This window comes from Helianthus annuus, chromosome 10, assembly GCF_002127325.2.
Source record: "Helianthus annuus cultivar XRQ/B chromosome 10, HanXRQr2.0-SUNRISE, whole genome shotgun sequence".
Taxonomy (NCBI): Eukaryota; Viridiplantae; Streptophyta; class Magnoliopsida; order Asterales; family Asteraceae; genus Helianthus; species Helianthus annuus.
The window spans coordinates 9,008,384-9,029,297 of NC_035442.2; the positions used below are offsets into that span (position 1 = coordinate 9,008,384).

The 20,914-nt window shown below is 35.9% G+C and overlaps 2 protein-coding genes and 1 long non-coding RNA gene across 5 annotated transcripts; 2 read left to right on the forward strand and 1 right to left on the reverse strand.

Annotated features, from left to right (window-relative positions):
- The first annotated feature begins 1,070 nt into the window (after positions 1-1,070).
- LOC110880529 (glutathione S-transferase T3-like) lies at positions 1,071-1,715 on the forward strand. Its single transcript, XM_022129039.1, has 2 exons — positions 1,071-1,203; positions 1,294-1,715. The coding sequence occupies exons 1-2, from the start codon at positions 1,071-1,073 to the stop codon at positions 1,713-1,715; spliced, it is 555 nt and encodes a 184-aa protein (XP_021984731.1).
- Positions 1,716-4,177: 2,462 nt separating this feature from the next.
- LOC110883964 lies at positions 4,178-6,754 on the forward strand. Of its 3 annotated transcripts, none has more exons than XR_004870521.1 (4): positions 4,178-4,479; positions 4,786-5,739; positions 5,838-5,951; positions 6,383-6,747. It is a non-coding gene; the product is annotated as an uncharacterized LOC110883964 (long non-coding RNA). The 3 variants fall into 3 exon arrangements; XR_002560822.2 differs by lacking the exon at positions 4,178-4,479 and having other exon boundaries at positions 4,494-5,525; positions 5,619-5,739; positions 6,383-6,753; XR_004870520.1 differs by lacking the exon at positions 4,178-4,479 and having other exon boundaries at positions 4,499-5,739; positions 6,383-6,754.
- Positions 6,755-7,011: 257 nt separating this feature from the next.
- On the reverse strand, positions 7,012-10,172 carry LOC110883963 (receptor-like protein EIX2). Its single transcript, XM_035979082.1, has one exon. The coding sequence runs from the start codon at positions 10,104-10,106 to the stop codon at positions 7,230-7,232; it is 2,877 nt and encodes a 958-aa protein (XP_035834975.1). The 5' UTR covers positions 10,107-10,172; the 3' UTR covers positions 7,012-7,229.
- Between the last annotated feature and the right edge of the window lie 10,742 nt (positions 10,173-20,914).

Below are 20,914 nucleotides of genomic sequence, written 5' to 3' on the forward strand. Positions count from 1 at the left end.
GGACTAAGGAGTGGTTAAACACTTTGGAGTGGTAAACCAAAAAACCGACTAATTAGAGCGTGCCATGTCAATCAGTCAAAAATGTTTAAACTTTGCTGAAAAGTGTTGGCAATGGTTTAAACATTTGGTGAGTGGTAAACTTTTTAAATAAAAAAAGGAAAAAAATGTGATTGGTTGAGATTGGAATGGACCCCACCCCACACCCCCCTCTCTCTTTCCTTTCTCCTTTCCCGCATCGGTAAAGCATCACCGATTTGTTACCCATTTCGTCAACATTGTATGCGGCAATGGGGTTGGCAGTGGTTTGCCGCCCATTGCCGAATCGGTGAAAGTCGTTTGCCGCCTCCACTCCTTACCCCCTAATGAAGTTAGCGTTGCAAAAAAAAAAAATTATAATCATGAAGTTATCAAGTAATGTGTTGTCAGATAAAAGACAGTTATGCACACAAAATAGCAATAATAACAACTGTTTGATCGTACATATCAAACAACATAATTAATTGATAAGCTTCTGGACACCAGCAGGCGGCAACAATTTTTATTTCTCTTGATTTGGGCCCTCTTCTTCATCAGATTTTGGGCCCAGATATTTATGATTGTGTGTTGGGCTATATTTAAAAAAAATATTTTATTATTTTATCTTTAAATACACATTTTTCATCTCATTTTTAAACCATTCCAACGCAAACTCTCTCTCAACTTTATAAAATTCTTTGTCTTTTTTATAAATTTGGCCATGGATCCATACAATCTAAATAACCCGAACCCGAACACGAACACAAACCCAAACCCGAACCCAAACCCAAACGTTTTCTCGGTACCCGGTTACTATCCAACGATGGATCCGAGTTGGTCGGCATCACAATTTTCTTTCTCGTGTTTCCAACAAACCCCCAATGCTTTCGCTCAAATGACCAAGTGCAATCCATGCAACAAATGTTAATGCGAAACCCGTTCAACTCACAATTTCAATCGCAACCACAACCTTCATCGCCACCGGTAGAATCGTCTCAACCCATAGAAGATGAAGTTGAAGAATATGTTCCGGAGACGCAACCCAAAACCTCAAAATGGTAAAAAGGAAGCAAGTGGCGCGTCTAGCCAGTGATCAACCTTCGAGAGCGAAGGCACAACCTTGGTCAAATATCGAGGAGGAGGCGTTAGCTAAGGCGTGGATTCGCACCTCAAAATGCTCCATTGTTGGTATGTAAAAATATATAAATTTTAAACTTTTTAAATATATAAACTGTACATTTTTTAATATATAACTTTTGTTAAATTTTAAAAATATAGGTAACAACCAAACCAGCTATGGTTTTTGGAAAGAAATACTAGCAAAATTCCTTACGATTATGGAACAAGGTCCATATCGCGATCTCGATTCCGTCGCTTCGAAGTGGCGAAAGATGCATACGGTCGTCAACCGTTTTTGTGGGTATTATAACAATTTATATACTAATCGTCCAAGTGGGTGGAGTGACGATGTCGTTTTTAAAGAGGCGATGCGTAGATACGAAGATGAGCATCGGGTCGTTTTCCCACACGTCCGGGCATGGGAGGTTATGCGAACCAATAAGAAGTCGGTGCCGGTTCCAAACAAGGTTGCAAGCGCTAAACGAACAAAAACCTCGGAGACTGGAAGTTATAGTGCGGTGGGTTCGGACGCACGATGTCAAATAAGTATAAACGACGAGCCGGAATTTGTCGACGAATAGCACATAGTTTGAGAGGAGGCATGTCCCCCGGGAAGGGGCAGGCAAAAAGGCAGCGGCTGCAAAAAAAACAAACCTCATTGGGGCGGTTCGAAAATGGACGATTTGATGGCCCAGTTTAAAGCATACACCGAGCTACCGAGGTCACAGCCCAAAAGGCACAAGCGAAGCAACATGAAGTAGACAAACGGGTTCGGTTAAAGCAAGAGGCAGTAGAATTAAAGGAATGGGAGATATCAACTCGTATCCGGAAGAAGACCGTCTAGTTTTGCGTAAAATGAAAGAAAAAATCGCTAAAAATGAAATTCTTAGGATTTTTAATTTTTACCAATCAAGTAATTTTTTTAAGTTATGTAATGTTTTTTGTTAGTATTAATGATTTTATTTTATAAGTTATCAAATGTTAAAAAAATATGTTGAATTTAAAAAAAAATTAAAAAAATGGGGAGAGACTCATCCTCCATCCCCTTGGTCCATTCTTGGAGAGGCATCATCCTTGGATGTTGACGTGGCGGGTGACATGGAAGGGCATCCTCCAAGGACTAGCCTCCTCCACACCCATCTAATCACCCAGTCAAATAGTTAAATTTACGGTGGTAAACAGTATACACATATAGGGGTAAGATCAAATAAAAAGTTGATTTTGTCTAAGTAGGATGATAATAAATCTTAATCTTTCATTTTTTAAATCAATGGATAAGATGAAATGTAGGAAAAAATAGGAGTGTAAGAGTATTTTTGGAAAATCTTATTTATTAACTTTCTCTCTCCACATGCAATATTTCACTCTTGTTTTTTAAACGTTCGTAACTTTCTTATACGACATTATTTTTTCATAAAAATTTCACCATAAAATTGAGCGTCTTTTTATCTTTAATTTGAGTACCATATTGGTATATAAAATATGACAACTAAAAAAAACCCACAAAAATAAGTTGTATTTCTAAGTTGTATAGGATATTTTGCATTAGATTTTTGTACTATATTTGGTGCTGCATTTCTTTGTCTTAATTATTTTTTTCTGAAATATTTGTGCTTGATTTTTCTGTACTGAATTTTTTTGTGCTAGATTTTTTGTATTAGATTTTTTCGTACTGCATTTTTTTCGTATTTTTGAGAAAAACAAAAAGGATGCCACATGTCATATTCACACTCCTACTTATAAGGACCAAAATGTTTTAGGACCAAAATGCCCTTCCTTCCTACTTATAAGGAGTGTGACATGTTATAATCACAATTCTTCTTAGGCTACTTAGACAAAATCCATTTTTTAGTGGATCCTTCCTCTACACATATATACGCAAACACATATAATTTCTGAATCATAATTTAAACAAATTAATTCGTTCAAGTTATTGTCGCCGTTCAAAGAGAAATCATTCAAATAGCGTTCAGCTTAAAAAAATAAACCAATTAAAAACCCAAAAATCACTTTAGTCCTTCAAATCCAAGCCCAACTAAATAACTATAAAGTCTACAATAAAAGCCTGAAATCGATATTTATGTATATTTCTAATATTATAAAGTAAAAGTCCATGATAATAGAGAGGATTGAGGAATATCACTCAAATTTCGAATTTTATTTATCTGTTTGTCGTATTCATGAAAACCCAATAAAAACCTCATTTTATAATTTTCTTCCGATTTTTTTTTTCACGAAACAAAACTGAAAAATCTGTATGCATGTAAGTTCTAGGCTTATAATGCTTTTATAACTTGTGACAAATATGACTTTCGTTATAACATTGAGTTTTAGAGCATATTTTAGATAATTCATTAAAATCTAATAAAAAACTTAACGATTTGGACATTTTATCCCAAGGACGAATTAAAATTGATAGGAAGGAAACATAAAAACAAGCCATGGACATCTCAAACTTGAGAATTGATGAAAAATAAGTAAAATAAGATAGCAAGGGTCAGGTAAAACGCTTTGAAGTTGTCTTTACTTCTGATCAAAAAAGAATTGTTACTTTAACACCATAATGTTTATTATCAAGTTTAATATCTTACACATCTAATAAACAGGTGTTAGCGGGTCAAGCCAACCCATTTTACCCAGAAATTATAACTGGAGCGGTTTCGACCCATTATCTGGTCGCAAACTCATAGGAAGCATAAATCAGCACCAATTTCTAACTAGAAATTAATATTTTCTACTGGATTTCATGCATCAATGTAGCAAAGCAAATTCAACAGTGTCATATAAAACATGAATACAAAAAAGATTGTGCAATAGGAATCAACCCAAACATTCTTTAATGATTTGTTGTTAGGTATCAACCTAAACAGCGCCTACAAACAATTTCAACCGGAAATTGAAGTACAAGAAACAAAGAACGAGTGAATCTTTATAAAGTCCTTCAGTTCAACCATAATCTTTGAAAAAGGCCTAAAAGAAACACAAATTTATTAAATAAAGGTTTGATATTATATATATGGTAAAGTGTGGGGTTGAAAGAGATGTAATTTAATGAGATTTGTTTAAAAGTTGGTTTAAACTAAGGCTGGAAAAATGGTTAGGTCGGGTAGGGTCATGTAACGGGTCACAACGGCTTTGGTCGGTCAGAAACTGGTCATTATAACAGGGGTATCAGTTTGGGTTGGGTTCAAATGGCACGTCTTAAAAAAAGGATTCACAATATACTTAGCAGAATACAAGAATACTATTGCAACTAAGACAATACTGGCATGTTAGCATGATCAGCAGCATACTAACAAAAACAAATTCTTCCTACTAGTTTTGAAACCAGATTAACAGAAGCAGGTACTTTTAATTCTGCTCTAAATTTCTTTTATAGTTTGTTGAATTCCTTCTGAAAAACTAAAAAACTACATTCATTGGAAATATAACTTTGTCCATTAAACAAACAAATGTACCCAATAAATTCCACATCATTACATTACATTACGTTTTGTCCAATAAAATTATATAACACTCTAATTTGTAACATTTTGTTGTTGTGGGAGTTGTACCTTATGCAATTATGATTTTTCTTGTATATTTGTGGGAGTTGTACCTTTTAATTTGGGGGTTGTACCCTTTTTTGCATATCACGTGCGATGGTTTTAGGAACCATCAAAGAGAAAGAGAGAAGCCACGCGACAGAAAGAATGCATAAGAAGAAAGGGAACTGATTCCATGGTGGTGTAGTGTTGAATGTGAGTAAGATGAAATAAAAGGTTATTTGATTGTGTATTGGTTTGAGTTGGGGTGGTTTGAGAATTCCGATCTAGGGTTCCGCCGCCGACCTAACAAGAGGATTATTGATAAGATCAAGGAGAAAATTCACGGCGAAGATAGCGGAAGCAAGGAAGACTGCTGTGAAGGTGAAAGAAATAGAAGAAATAGAAGAAGAGAAGGAAGGTCACCACGACGATGGCGATTGAAGTAGTAGCAGCGACATCTGTTAGATCTCAACTGTCGCTCAACTGTTTTCCACTAACAACATTGATCTAAGCATTTCATCTATTTCATCTATGTGGTTTATGAGGAGTTTAGGGTTTAGTGTATATTCTATTTTGATGTGTTGTTATTATACAATGCGTGTGGATTGAGGTTTTAAATTGGGTTTTCTGTATACATACATAGACATGGGTAAAAGTAAGAAATTTTCATGTGGTTTGTGTATATGACTTTATGGAGTTGATAACTTTTAAAATCAACCAATGGCCATCCATAATGGTTAAAGAAGGTGATAAATTGTTGCTTTGTTGGAGTTCATTTGAAGAATTGAGTCGTTGCATTGGTTAGAGATGGTTGCTTAATTGAAAGGTTAGACACAATGCTTGTCGTGGATATCCCTATCATGTGTTAGTTTCCTTTTCTTCAACCCAACATTATCGTTCATCCACTCCACACATCCCAACATCATTTGCAGCTCAAAATACTAATGGCACTTGCAGGTACAGCCCACAAATGCACGACATGTGACAAGCATATCTACTTGGTGGACAAACTCATTGCTGTAATTATGTCTTCTGCAAAGCTTGCTTGAGATGCCACCATTGCAGTGACACACTCGAGGTTTCTTATATCTGCCTATAAGGTGTTCGCTGTAATGCGTCAATAACTTTGAGTTCATGATACTAACTGATTGTTCCAAAATTTTGGTCTTTTTGCAGCTCAGTAACTACATCTCCTTTGAGGATGCTCTTTGTTGCAGGCCACACTTTAATCAGTTGTTCAAGAAAAAGAATAGTGGTAGCTTAGACAAGAGCACACTTCAAGTCATAGTTGTAAGTTCTATAATTTAAAAGCATACCCTTTTCTTCTAACTATTACATTCAGATTATTGGTTTCTTACGTGTATATGTAATAGAAATAAATATTTACCACTTCTTTCAACCTAACTTCATAGTATATTACTCCCATTTCGACATATATATAGCCTTTTTTCTTTCCAAATGAAGGCCTTCTGGTAATTATTCATTAGTTTATAAACTAATCATAACTTCTCACACACCAAAGCATCTAATTCTCTGATCGCCACAATTTAATAAGGAAGCTTGGTGCTTTTGGTGAATCACTTTTATTAAATTTTGGACCAATCTCATATTTGATCTCTCTCCCTTCTTTATTCTACTTTATAATCGTGGGTCATGATATGATATATGCATGGTAAATTGAATGTTTTAAGCTCTGTTAACGTTAAAGCTTTGTTCACCAGGAATGCAACTGCAAAAAAAGAGCAACAAGTGCTGTGGCAGATGCTAAGTCGGGGAAGCAGGCTGCAACTCCTGATCCCAAGAAAAAGAAGGGAAAGTGATTACAATCTCTGTTTGATTCAGTTCGATTTCATTTTATGCTTTTATTTATTCTATAATAAATATAGTGGCGTCTTGTAAGTGCATCCAAATGAGTCGATGCTGCCACAGTTGTTTTAATATAGATGTTGCAATAACTCAAGTTGTCGGCCAGCTTGACAGCTTGACCAACGTTGATTCTAAAGCCTATATTTAAGGTTATTTTTTGGGAAAACATTTGTCGTCTGGATTGTTTAGGTTTAGCGTTATGCATACGTGGAAAAAAACAATATTGATATTGGATTTATAAGAAGTTATCAAATGCTTTGTGCCGCCGGCGCAACGCGCGGCGGGCGTAAATCTAGTTATATCATAAAAACAATAGAGACTTCTCTATTTCAAGGAACTATCATGTCAATGTAGTACAATGTATAATAAAAAAAAACTATTTAAAAAATACAAGTGAGATACCATACAAATATCTTTATTTATAGCAAATTCATATCTTAGGGTTGGGCCATGACCATACAAAATCTTGAGTAATAATCATATTAATATGATTACGAAATACCATTCAAAACTATTAAAATCATAAAATTAACATGGATAAGAACTACATAACAAATTTATACATAAACACACACACACACACCATATAACAAATACCTTATGATTAAAATCCTAAAAGCAGCAAAAAAATGAAAAACAAGAATTTATGATATATATTTATATATGTGTGTGTGTGTGAGAACTACTTGCATTCGAGTGGATCTATATGGCTCCTCTTCCTCTCCTCATCTTGTTAACTCTTACCATGATTGCAACGTGTATCTTGTCCATGGACTCCTCAGCAAACATGAAAAGCTTATTTCTCCATTGCTTCTTTAACATCAAAACTACAATAACTCCCCAAAAGCCTGTTGCAGAACCACACATTATGTCCATATAAAACCATACCTTGTTGGGCTCATGAGTTGCTTCATACTTTTTATTGGGAGTTATGGTTGGGTCATCAGGATTGGAGCAATTCTTTGGCATCGGAGGGCCACATAGATCTTTGTTCCCCGCATATATTGATGGATCAATGAGGGTCTGCAATTGATTTCCTGTTGGAATTTGGCCTGACAATTTGTTGTTTGACAAATTCAAGTAGCTCAAAAAAGTCAAAGTTGCGATGCTTGGTGGGATCATACCCCCCAACTCATTTCCTGATAAATCGAGAGAATTTAATGCTTTCATGTTTCCAATGTGGTCTGGAATGCATCCGCTAAGATGATTATTGGACAAATTGAGACCCATCAATCCCTGAAGTGTAGTTAACTCTACAGGTATGTCTCCAACAAGTTTATTGCTTGAAAGGTCCATGTTCTTGACATAATTCCATGTATTCGTATATTCAAGAGAACTGCCTTTTATAACCTGAACCAGCCCCTCCTCAATAGGCTTATTAATACCAACACCGTAATGACTGTCATGCATACCTTGCAATTCTCCTAGACAATGAGGGATTGTCCCTGTTAAGCTGTTGTGTGCAACATCCAAAATTTGAAGATTTATATGTGTGCACAGAGATCGAGGAATTCCTCCGGTGAAGTTATTCTTGTGTAACCTGAAAACCTGCAATGATTTAATTTTTTCTCCAATCCATTCTGGTATTTTTCCACAGAATACATTATCACCCAAATCTAAGACCAATAACTCACTTAAATTCCAAAGTTCTGCAGGAAGCTCACCACTAAAGTTATTATCGTTCAAGTTTAGCGATCCTAATATTGACAAGTGCCCTATAAAACTTGGAATGGTGCCACTTAACCCATTTGAGCTTAATCTCAGGAACCGCAGGTTTTGCAGATTCTTGAAACATTTGGGAATTTCTCCAGTTAACCTATTCTTGGAAAGATCAAGACAAACTAAATCTGTCCTCTTGCACAAGGACCTTGGAATCGACTCACTGAAAGTGTTATTTTGAAGAAATAACACTGGTTCAATAAAATCCTCATCATCCACATTAGCAACCCCATTAGGAAGGTTGGTTAAAGGTCCGCTGAGGTTGTTGTGGGAGAGATCCATGACAGGAATGATGGGCATCTTTCGCAACCATGTGGGCAGAGGTCCTGAAATGGTTGTGTTAGATAACACTAATCTTTGAAGTTTCCTCTGATTTCGAAGCCACTGAGGAAATCCATTTTCAGTCTTGCAAGAACTCATATCAATATGTATTAATTGGAATGGAGGCAGCCACTCATGTGAAAGATTGAAAGCCAACTTACTGTTATAAGCTGTATTTAAGTCCTCCAACATCAAAAGGTTAGCTAAATGGGATTCAGAAACTGCTCCTTCCAAAGAATTATAAGAGACATCAAGAGAACGGAGTTTAGAGAGTTGCCCAATTGAAATTGAAACTGGAATAGTCCCGCTTAACTTATTCTCGTCTAGAGACAAAGCTGTTAAACCAGATAATCTTCCGATGGATTCTGGAATTGAACCATTCAAGTAATTGCCAGAAAGGTAAAGTTCCTTAAGTTTCCCATGGAATGTCGGAATGGGACCCATTAAGTCGTTATGAGATAGATCTAACACTTGTAACATTTTTAATTTTTTCAGAGATTCTGGAATTGAACCTGTTAACATGTTTGAAGATAGATCTAAGTATTGGATGTTAGAAAGGGTAGTAAGATTATGAAGAATATGAGATAGATGCGTCTCTTTGAGGTAACTACAATATGACAAGTGGAGCTCTACTAAAGAAGGGATCACGCTTAGCAAGTTTGCAAAGTTGGATGAAGCACCAAGAGGAACGAATGAAAGATCCAGGAATTGTAGGGATGTCAGGTTTTGAAAAAAGTGAGGGAGTTTACCTGTGAAAATATTCCCACCCCTAAGATCTAGGTGTTTGATGTTGGAAAGTGTAGTGCTCAAATTACGAAGCAAACAACTATCGTTAATTAAAAGACCACAATCTGACAAACTTAACACTTTTACTGAAGGCGCCATGTAAAGGACCACATCAAGGATTTTTAATCCAGTAAGATTCACAGAACTCAAGTCAAGATGCTCAAGTAACGAAAGGCCAGAAATCCAATTCACATCATGTGCGATCAGACGATTCTCAATAACACCGCTTGAACTAACAATACGAATGTAATAGTTTAAACTAAGATCAAGACTTTTTAAATTAGACAGATTTCCAATGTGATAAGGAATAATACCAGAAAAATCTGCATTAGAGAGATTGAGGTAAGTTAGTTGTTTGAAGGATCCAATGAACTCAGGGATCTGATTTCCTCGAAAAGCATTCCCACTCAAGTCCAAGTGTTTTAGATGCCTCAACTCTCCTAAAGAAGTGCTCAACTCTTTACTAACTAAGATGAAGTCTTCATCACGACTGAGATAAAGACTCTCAACATGTCCAGTGACACCATCACACATGACTCTTTCCCAGCGGCAACAGTCATTGCCAACCCATGATGACAACATACCATTGTCATCTCTGACACTGTGTTTGAATTTGAGAAGAGCAAGCCGCTCATGCTCAAAGCAAGCCACCGTGCTGTTTATATTACGAGCCCCCAAACATGTATTTATTGTTGCAACCATAATAATAGTTACAATAATAAAATGGAGCCCCAAACCCCACCGATTCCCCATTATTTAATCCCACAACCCCAATTAAGCTAGAAAAATGAGAAGTATAAAGGTGAATTTTTATGATGAAGTGATGGGTTTTGAGATTAACTAAACGAATTTCATTTATAGATGAAGACATGATAGAAAAGTATTTCCATGGAAGACTTGGAAGTCAATGCTATAAATTATATCCACAAACTAGTAATCTTTGGGTCCTACTCTTTTTCTTTCTCTTCATGCAACAACTTTAAATTCCACGTATCCTAGATGTTTTCCTTTTGTACAAAAATATGAATTGATAATAGAATGCATCCACTTTATTCTATTTTGTTTTATTCTATTTAAGTTATTAATGAAAACAAAAAACAAAACGCGTCACTGGATCAACGGTCAAGATCTGTGTAGCTTTTCACCATGTCAATCATCCTTCACCTAAATATCTTTTGCGTTTCTTCCTCTGGTGATTAGCTCTTGTTACGTGTGCTAGTTTCTTGCTAGTTTTGGTAGAATAAAATCTCTTTTGGCATTGAAAAAATTGGTGTGATCTACAATTCAGAGTAACTTGTATCTAGATGGGTCAAACGAGTTGGCGATAGATGGGTCAAGCGAGTTGGCAAATTAAAATGACCGGGTTGAATCTGAAGCTTTTTAGTTTAATTTAATGTTTTATAGACAATTTCGAAGAAAGCAATGCTTTGTAGACCATTTTAAATGAGCCAAAGTTTATTTTAAGATGGAATGTCTTGCGGAATATTTATTTTTTTTATTTGTTTTGTAAAGGGAAAGACCCCCTGGTATATATTATTATTTAACAAAGAGTAAAATATCATTTTCGTCTCTGTAGTTAGGTGAAAAGTGTCAATTTTAATCCAATACTTGGTTTTTGTGCATCAGAGTCCTTGTGATTTGCCAAAAAATGTCGTTTTCATCCAGAAAATTAACTCCATCCAAAGCTCTCAGTTAAATAAATATATTGGTCATTTAGATATAATGGATGAAAGTAACAATTTTCACCAAGCCACATGAACAAAAATAATTGTTTACTGTAGCTATTATATATAACATAATATATATTATTGAATTATTTTCATCATTATTTTAGATATAATAACTATTATATAAATATATATATAGTGGAGGGTTCAAATGAGAAGAAATTCTTTGTAAGAAGAAAAAAGAAGAAACTTCAACCAATAGGAATGCTTCATTAGACTTCATTTAATATTTGTACTTAATGTAACTATAAGGGTATATTAGTAAATTTACATACATCATTAATTGGTAGTTTCATCTTTAATAACTAACTATATTAAATTTGTAACTTATTTTTAAGATATATATTTTTCACAAAAAATAAAAATTCATTTATAGTGTAGGATAAATACGAGGCGTGTAGGATAAATTACGAGTTGTGTAGGATAAATTTCAATATGTGTAGGATAAATTTCGAAATGTGTAGGATAACTTTTGATGTGTGTAGGTAAAAATATTTAGTGTGGAGGATTATAGTATTAATGACTAATTAATTAATCAAACATAATAATAAATGAGATGAGAAAAAAAACTATTTAATGTTTTACAATTGTACCCTTTTATTCTTTTTCTTCTCAATAAAAATTTCTTCTCAAATGAACCCTCCCCTATATATATATATATATATATATATATATATATATATATATATATATATATATATATATATATATATATATATATATATATATATATATATATCTTACATATTAAATAGCTATTACATTAATAACAGGCTCCTTAGGTTCGTGAGATCTAATACCACGCTCTCCATAATTAAAGTTCGGGTTTGGGCTCATTTATAAAACAAAACAAGCTTAGCTTATTTTTAGGCGTGGGCTTAAGCTCAAACTTGTTTAGCATCGTCTTGATTCGAGTTTTTTGCGAGCCGATCTTGAGCAATCATTAGTGTTCCCCCTTTTCATAATGAATAACAAAAAGATTTTGTTGATTTAACATTTTTAGGGGGGGGGGATATGATGAAAAAGTTTTAGGGGTGAGGTACATTAGCCAACCTACGAGCTTGTTATTAAAGTTGATGTCAAATCTTGAAAACCTGATACTAAGTCTCGTGAACCTAAACGAGCCTATTATTAATGTAATTATCATTTTATATACAAAATTATGATGAAAATAACTAAACAATGTATATCATGTTATGTGAGCAAACTGCAATTTTAGGATTTCGGGTTTAGGTGAAAATTGCTACTTTCATCACATATGTAAAATGAACATTATACCCCTCAATTAACCGGGAAAGTTGGATGCATTTGACCGGATGAAAATGACAAGATTTGAAAACCACAAAACCTAGATGTGAGAAAACCAAGTATTGGATGAAAATGGCAATTTTCATCGAACTGCGGGGACGAAATGAGAGTTTACACTTTAACAAACATTTACCGAGTACAAAGGGAGCATCGTCGTATGTCTTCTTAGGATGATGACCTAAGTAAAATCTAACTCCCCAAAACAGTTTTTTATACGCCCTCCCTAAACATTATTCCCTAAGGGCCTTAAACATTGGGCCAACTGAGTACCAAACCCAATCCATAGCATACCAACCCTATTCCTACTTCTCCGATTGGGCCTACAAACCACCCAATAGCATGCGAAATATTGTGAACATGTATAGGACTTGGGACATTGGGAGTGATGTACTGACATGAATCTATGATATTACAGAGACTAGAAAAATATACTTTTAATATATGGTGTACACTGTACAGCTTTCCCTTCATCTGCTGTTACAATAGTATATATTATTTAACTATTATGGTGTGCATTTCATCTATTATGGTCTTACTGAGTTTATTTTCATTATAGTTAACTTTGTTTGTCCAGTATAATTATACTTTTCAGTTAACTCACTCATAAGAAAACTCTCTTTTCAGTTATCTTTGACACTGCAAGCCACCGTGGAATTTTTTGGAGCATCAAAACAGGTATTTGTGGTGGCAACTAGAAATATAGTTACCAAAATGAAATGGACCCCCCCCCCCCCCCCCCTTGAATTCCCATATTTTAATCCCACGACACCTATTAAGCTGGTAAATGAAGTATAAAGATGGATGGATTCTTATGATGAAGTTATGGGTTGTTGAGATTAACAATACGAGTGCATTTATAGTTTTAGAAATGAATTTGACAACCTCACCCCCTTTCATTGAAGTAGGGAAGTGTAGTCAGATGGAAAGACCGAGTAGCCATTTCGGGTTAAGAAGATGTCAAACTTAATTAGTTCCATGGAAGACTTGGAAGTCAACACCGCAAATTGTATCCACAAACAAGTAATCGTTAGCCCCTGCTCTGTCTTCACAGAAAGACTTTGAAGTCAATATGGCAATTTGTATCCACAAACACCTAATCTTTGGGTTGTGCTCTGTTTTCCCTTATCTTTAAATAAAGACATTCAAGTCAACTAAGTCTATACTCCTTTACTGATTCTATGTAAATGAAAAAAAAAAGAGATATTGTTTGGTGATAAACGCAAAATTAGAAAGGATCTATTAATAAGTGCATCAGGTTTTGGGTCTTTTCTCTTTATTTTTGATCAAAACAGACTGCTGATTACAGCTATATAATCTTGGGTGGACCAAAACAGGCTGTGGATTAGGATACATTTATGTGTCATATGTAACGTATTAAAGGAACATTATCCAATTTTTAAGGCTTTACTATGCAAAAGCATTTTATCAAACAGGTTGCCGAACTAGGCTGCAGATTAAGAAGCATTTTATCACCCATCTTGATAGACTTTATATCACACAAACATTTTATCAAACATGTTGTGTGCATATGATTTTAATTAAGGCCCCCCTTACGGCCCGTATAGAATGTTTTTTAATAGGAAAATGCGCAGAGAATGTTTTTTTTTTATTTTACTATATACGGCCCGTATATAGTTATACGAGCCGTATACAAGTGTATACGATTTATAAAAAGTATACGGCTCAATGGATTTATTTCTGAGGTTTTTATGTTTACCAAATGTATACGGGCCGTATCACTGTATACGGGCCGTATAGATTGATGTTTTTCAATTATCACGTTTTTTCCCGTAAAAAAACACCATTATTCTAGGGTTTCTAAAATCTTCATCACCTTTAAAAAATGTTGATCGGAGCACGCCGCTTAAATCGGAGCACAAGTACAGTAACGTTACCGATCAGTCCGTTGATCAAGTAACTAGTAGAAGAACCCGACACAAACAAGTTCTCCACAATTTGTTATTATCTCTATTTGGTCATCTTTCCAAACTACAACACACGATAACTTTAAACTTTATAGTGTGTGATTAGACCAGGAAATGATTGGAGGTGATTGCTACTTTTAATAAGCTGTCATAGTTGTCAAATTCGATTTCAACAAATCTTTTCCTTTTCCTTCAATTTCTAGAACATTCTCCGTAACATGAAGACGTGTCGGGTTCTTCCACTAGTTGTATTTTAATGAAGTATTGAAGATTGAATGTGCAAACCCAACCGTTTTTTACTACCGAAACGGTGGCTATGCGAAATACAAACCGCAACCGTTTTTTACTACGGAAACGGTGACTATGCGAAATACAAACCGCAATCTTTTGTGACTATGGGAAACACAAGTTTTCTTTTTGAGCTTGATGGATGTCCGTTATCTCAGTTGAGGTGGGCATTGTTTAAATCTGAATATAAGTAGATGTTACGTGTAACTTCATTAAACCAAGAACAAAGCCTATTTCGAAACATATGTGTTCGTATCAGCGTTGTTTATCACCCTGTGTGAGCATTGGAAACCCGACAAACAGTCTTGACAACTGTGACAGCTTATCTATCTGTGTGTGTCACATCCATCCTGTTATAGCAATCGATATGACTAATTTTACAGATTTTTTTTCGAATCATCACAGAAGACGTGTCGGGTTCAACTTTCCTATATCAACATACTCTTCTCCAGACGCTTAGTTGTTACGAATGACAACTTGAGGGGTCTAGTTAACTTCCAGATTCAGATTCAGGAAGCAGATGATTGGAGCGCAGGAATCAATGCAAAACCCTCACCCTCAAAATCAACCAAAAACCAAAGGAAAAAGGGCAGATAATGGCTGATGGTTCTTCGTTGAGGAAACCAAACGTAGACGGAAATGATAGGCCTGGTAACCGGAAGTGAAAAAACCCTAGTGCATATTCAATCTTCATTGCTTCATTAAAATTACAACACGCGATAAAATACTTGGAACTCACCTGATAACAAATAATCAGTTCAAACTTTCAACAATCGACATCTGGTCCTTGTTTTTCCACATCATTCTGTCACTTTGTGTGTTGACGAAGCTGACAAACACATTGGTATTTTCCCAAAATGTGCAAACTTGAAGAATCTCACATTAAAGGAGTTTGCAACAACGGGATGAGATGGTTTGAGTATCTTTCATTCTCGTTTGGCTAATCTCACACAATGATGACGGACACAGGTGCAAGAGAATGGCGAGTTATTTTCAGTTATTTCTGTTGATCCACAAATTCCATTGTTTAAATCAGAATCAGGTTCTCAAAACAAGGATCGTTCTAATAGATTAAACAGAATAAACCAATTTTTACCATTTTTTACCCATAGTATACGGGCCGTATAACAATATACGACCTGTATACATCGTTCGTATACATTGTATACGATCGGTAAAAAAAAATTTTACTGAGAGTATACGGCCGTATAAACCGTGTACGACCCGTATACATATGGTAAAAACCTCTGTAATCTTTATATAGTGTGTGATTTGACCGGTTGTATTAAGTTATCTCTGTTGAATTTGATTTCAACAAATCTTTTCCTTTTCCTTCAATTTCTAGAACATTCTCCGTAACATGAAGAGAAATCAATTGTATTTTTTTAATCAATTGTATTTTTTTAGTTGCTTCTCTTGTTAAGTTTATGAACCAACCGAAATCCACAAATTCCAACAGTTACTTCGTTTTTACCATCCGGTTTCCAAACTCTTTCACTCAAAGTTAATATTCACTGTGGTGGATGCAAGCATAAAGTTAGAAAAATACTCAAGAAGATTGAAGAGTACACAACTGAAGGTTCAGTGCATGAAAAGTTTCTTATAAACGATATGTATCAGGATGCTCAGTATCAACAACTTGTGAGTGGGAATACGGCTATGAAGAATAGTATGGATAAACAATCACCGGTACGGATTTTGGTGTCTTGGTAGGTTGAAAGAGGTGAATGGTCCTTGTTTTTCCATGTATCAACAATCACCGGACGTGTCGGGTTCTTCTGCTAGTAGTATGAGTCTGAGTCCATTATGGTTCGTGAACATATTCTTGAAATCGTCCATCACTTAAGACCTTGAAAGATTTGTTGAAATCGAAGAAAAGAGTAACTAGCAGAAGACGTGACGGGTTCTTCCAACAAATTGTCTATGTGCTTGTGCTGTAGAAACCGGTGATGAACTTGTGCTATAGAACCGGTGATGAACTTGTGCTGTAGAAACCGGTGATGAACTTGTGCTGTAGAAACCGGTGATGAACTTGTGCTGTAGAACGTTGGAAACCCGACAAACAGTCTTGACAACTGTGTCACACCCCTAATTTCCACGTGTCACCGGTGGGCCCGGCGGGGAGTATCGTGACGTAGTTGATATCATCATTTGTCAAACAACACAAATTATAATGCACAGCGGAAGCAAATGAAAATAGATTTATTTCAACCATTAAATGTAATATTAAGGTATCACAAGCAGTCGAAATAGATCCACAGGCGGATCGGAATAAAAAGAGAAAATTGTTCAACAGGTAAATGCATCCCAAAGTTTGCGAGACTCTATGATGCTAGGAGAAGCCAGCCTATTTCGTGTAGCACCTGCACTTAATCTTTTTGGGGAAAATACGTCAGTTTACACTGGTAAATACAATTTAACTGACTCATTTTGAAAAGGTTTAAAATTTATTTGAATGCACATGGCACAAAACATTTTATAACTTGGGAATAATTAATCAAAGTTAAACTTGTAAATGAATTACATGTTCGTTATGCATTCAGTCGCCCGGGTCGTGCCGGGTTTAAGGTTAATTGACACACCACTCAGTATAAGTTCGCGGCGGGAAGCCAACGTCTATACCTTAATAATATGGACACATTACCGGGTGTACGCCTACACCCGGGTGTCAAGGTTGTGGCCATTTCTTAAAATGATGCCAAGGATATCCGGGACATGGTCATTAAACTCCCAAAGGCGTAAAACAAACAAAACCAATTTTTCAAACGGGTCACATTGATAGTACCCAACTACTAATGAGTTGGGGTCAATTGCCCGACCAAGCGGTATTTTATATATCGTACCCCCAAGCCCGTATAGGGAAAATAAGTTAAAAGTATTTACCTGAGCAAGTATATACCACAATTAAGCAAGTGCAAGGGTCTTTTACTGGACTCCTATTCTAGAACGAAGGTTTATAATAACCTATTAGAATCCTAACGGGTCTTTAATTTAGCCTAAGCTTAGACCGGTTGGTTTCGAATATTAAATATGGTTTAATCGCGAGGAATGCGAAAACCGAAAAGGAATGTGCCGTAGGCCCGACAAGTTTGGAGACTTGTATAATATGGGTAAACTAAATACATTCTGAATTTAGAGACTAAGATGATACGGTTTGGCCTGTTTCGGCTAATATGCATGAACTAGTTACATAGGCCGACCCGAACGCGAAAGTGCGTAACAAGCAACCATATAAATCATATACAAGTTTCCTGAGATAATATGCACCAAATATGTTGTGATATCAGTAGGCTATGCCCAATTATGCCCCAAATAGTCCTAAACTCAAATTACGCCTCATAAGGGCATTTTGGTCATTTAATAGGTCATAAAAGAATCAAACTAGTAATCTGAGCCTTATATCTGAATAAATCAGTAGTTATACTTAATTTATCATGTTATAACAGTAGGGCATCATATATATGTGAATTTTATTAGTTATAATCATTTTATGCACCGAAAGGGCATTTTGGTAATTTCACATATGCCTAAAGGGTCAAAACTGGAAATCTGAGTTTCTGACTTTAGTTTACTGTTATAATATAAATTTCTACTAAAATATATCAGTAGGTGTTGACTCTTATATATATAAACTAGTTTTGACATATACTATGTCGTAAAAATGCCTAAAAAGGCGATTTGGAGCCATTTCCGGGTTTTAAAAGAAAAGCTGATATTTTTATAATTCCAGAAGGCTCAAAATAATATATTTATCATAACAAATCAGTAGAAAAAGGTTTGGGGTCAAAACGTTTTGTAAAACTCATTTTATGGTCTAAAAGGGCAAAACCGGCATAAGCCGAATTAAGCTTAAAACCTTATGTTATGCTCAGCCTAAAAATAAACAAAAATCTTTAAAATTCCCAAAATATTATTATATAACAGTGGGTATAAGGTTTTGATATAAAATTTGGGTCTAGGTAGGTTACATGCTAATTACGCTAACTATTTAATAAGAAAGCTTCTAATTACGCTAATGAGCATAACTCCTAATCTAGACCTCAAACTGATGTCAAATTTTGGGGACAAGTCTATAATTCAGTAACTAAGATGTCTACCCTTTTTATTCTCAGAAATCATGATTTATGGACATTTGGGCATAATGGTCAACATATGGGCATTTAACGGAAACATGCATACGATCAAGATATCTAATGAACCAAGTTGTATAATCACAGGAGGATATACTAACATATTATTAGGTCCAAAAGAAGCTCTAAGGCAATCTTAATTATGACCAAAACGGGTCAGAACTGAAAGTCAAAGCGAAAGTCAAACTATACGACTTTCGGTTCCAAACCGGGTCTAAACAGAAAATTGTCGAGTTGAACATGTTGGAACATGTTCTTACATCATTTACCAAGTTATATTAATGATAGAACAGGTTTCATGCAACCTACATTGCTATTTATATGTTAATTTGAAATTAAGCATCCTGTTGACTTTTTAGAGTTAGCTTTGACTCGACAATTGACATGCTTAGAGTGGGAATCTGGAAATACCCTTTTAAGGGTTTGTTACCCACTTAATTACCTTGCTAAAGGTATTTTTAATTCGTGATTTGACAGAGCACATTATGATTAATCACGAAGTCAAACCTTAATTACGACGGTTTGACTTTTACTTAATTAACTAAGCTAGAATGGATTAAAGGAGGTTAAGGACACTTACAAAAGTCCTAAGGAGAATTATGGAGCCTAAGAAAACTTGGTGTAGACCAGAGAAGTTCCAGAGATGCCTTGAACCAAAGTCCCAAGTGAGCAAAGGAAAATGGTTACACCTCTTGCCCTTATATAGTGAACTTAGATGGTCCAAGATTAAGACAAGCAAGTCTACAATTGTTGGGGGATCACCCCAGGTGTCTCTAGAGGGCTAAATACCGCCTAGCAAGCCCCTGAATTCAGAAACTAACAATCTAAGTCGGTGCAACGGGCTGAACAGGCAGCTGTCCAAAAACTGCTGCCAGCGACGGTCTTACGGACCGTAAGCTTGAGGCCTTACGGTCCGTAGGGACCTCTTGCGGACCGTAAGCGGAAATGGTTACGGTCCGTAACCTACCTTGCTGAAACATGCCCAGATACCCCCTATATGGACCGTAAGCCTAAGGCTTTGCGGTCCGTAACCGATGGCCAGAGGACAAAAATTTTTTAAAATCTTCAAGTCTTGACCATGCAGCCTCGTGGATTCCGAACCTCATGCCACTTTTTCAGATGTGGGACCATCTTGTTCAGCCATTGCATGCCTAGCATGCTCTTACAATTCTTGGACTCTTGCAAGAGCTTTAATTTGACGGGAACATCAAGGAAAACTTGGATTTGAACAAGATTAATCAATATCTCCAAATAGATTAGTATTACAATTAGATTTTCTTGTAGTAACATTATCATTAGTCCATTTTCCATATAAAGGTGGAAATTTTTATTTATTCGGAAATCAACCGGTTAGAACGTAAGATGTCTATCAATGACTTATGGATCTTGGGATTATAATTCGGGTCGCTCAGAGGTGCTTTAATAACATGTCACCCTTGGGCCGTTCAGAGGTATTTTAATAACATGACGCCCTCTTTAAAATCCTACCATACATCTCTTTATTGTTCCGGGTTCCTGACACGTGTGTCCTTCATGACACGTGTCTTTATTTCTTTGGACAGGAAAATCCGAGGTGTTACATCCTCACCCCCTTAAAAGAAATCTCGACCTCGAGATTTACTGAAACAAATGAGGGTATTTTTCCTTCATTGTGGATTCCAATTCCCACGTATAATCAGGACCTCTGCGGCCCTCCCATTTGACCTTGACTATATGCACGAGCTTCTTTACCTGTCGATCCTCAATCGACACAGGTTTTTCCACAAATCTTATGCTCTCGTCTATTTGTACATCTGTGTGTGATATGACTAGTGACTCATCAGCTAAACATTTCTTCAGATTGCAGACGTAAAATACATTATGAACCCATCGAGCTCTTCAGGTAAATTCAACTTATAAGCCACGGACCCTACGCATTCGATGATCTCGAATGGTCCTATATACCTTGAGCTTAACTTACCTTTCTTGCCAAATCGCATCATCCCATTCTAAGGCGATACTTTGAGCAAAACTTTATCACCAACCTCGAACTTGAGAGGCTTTCGTCTTTCATCCGCATAGCTTTTCTGCCTGTCTCGAGCAGCTTTCAAACGGTCACGAATTTGGACAATCTTGTCCGTTGTCTCGAAGACCAAGTCAGGACTTGATAATTGGGTATCCCCTACTTCTGCCCAGCAGGGCGT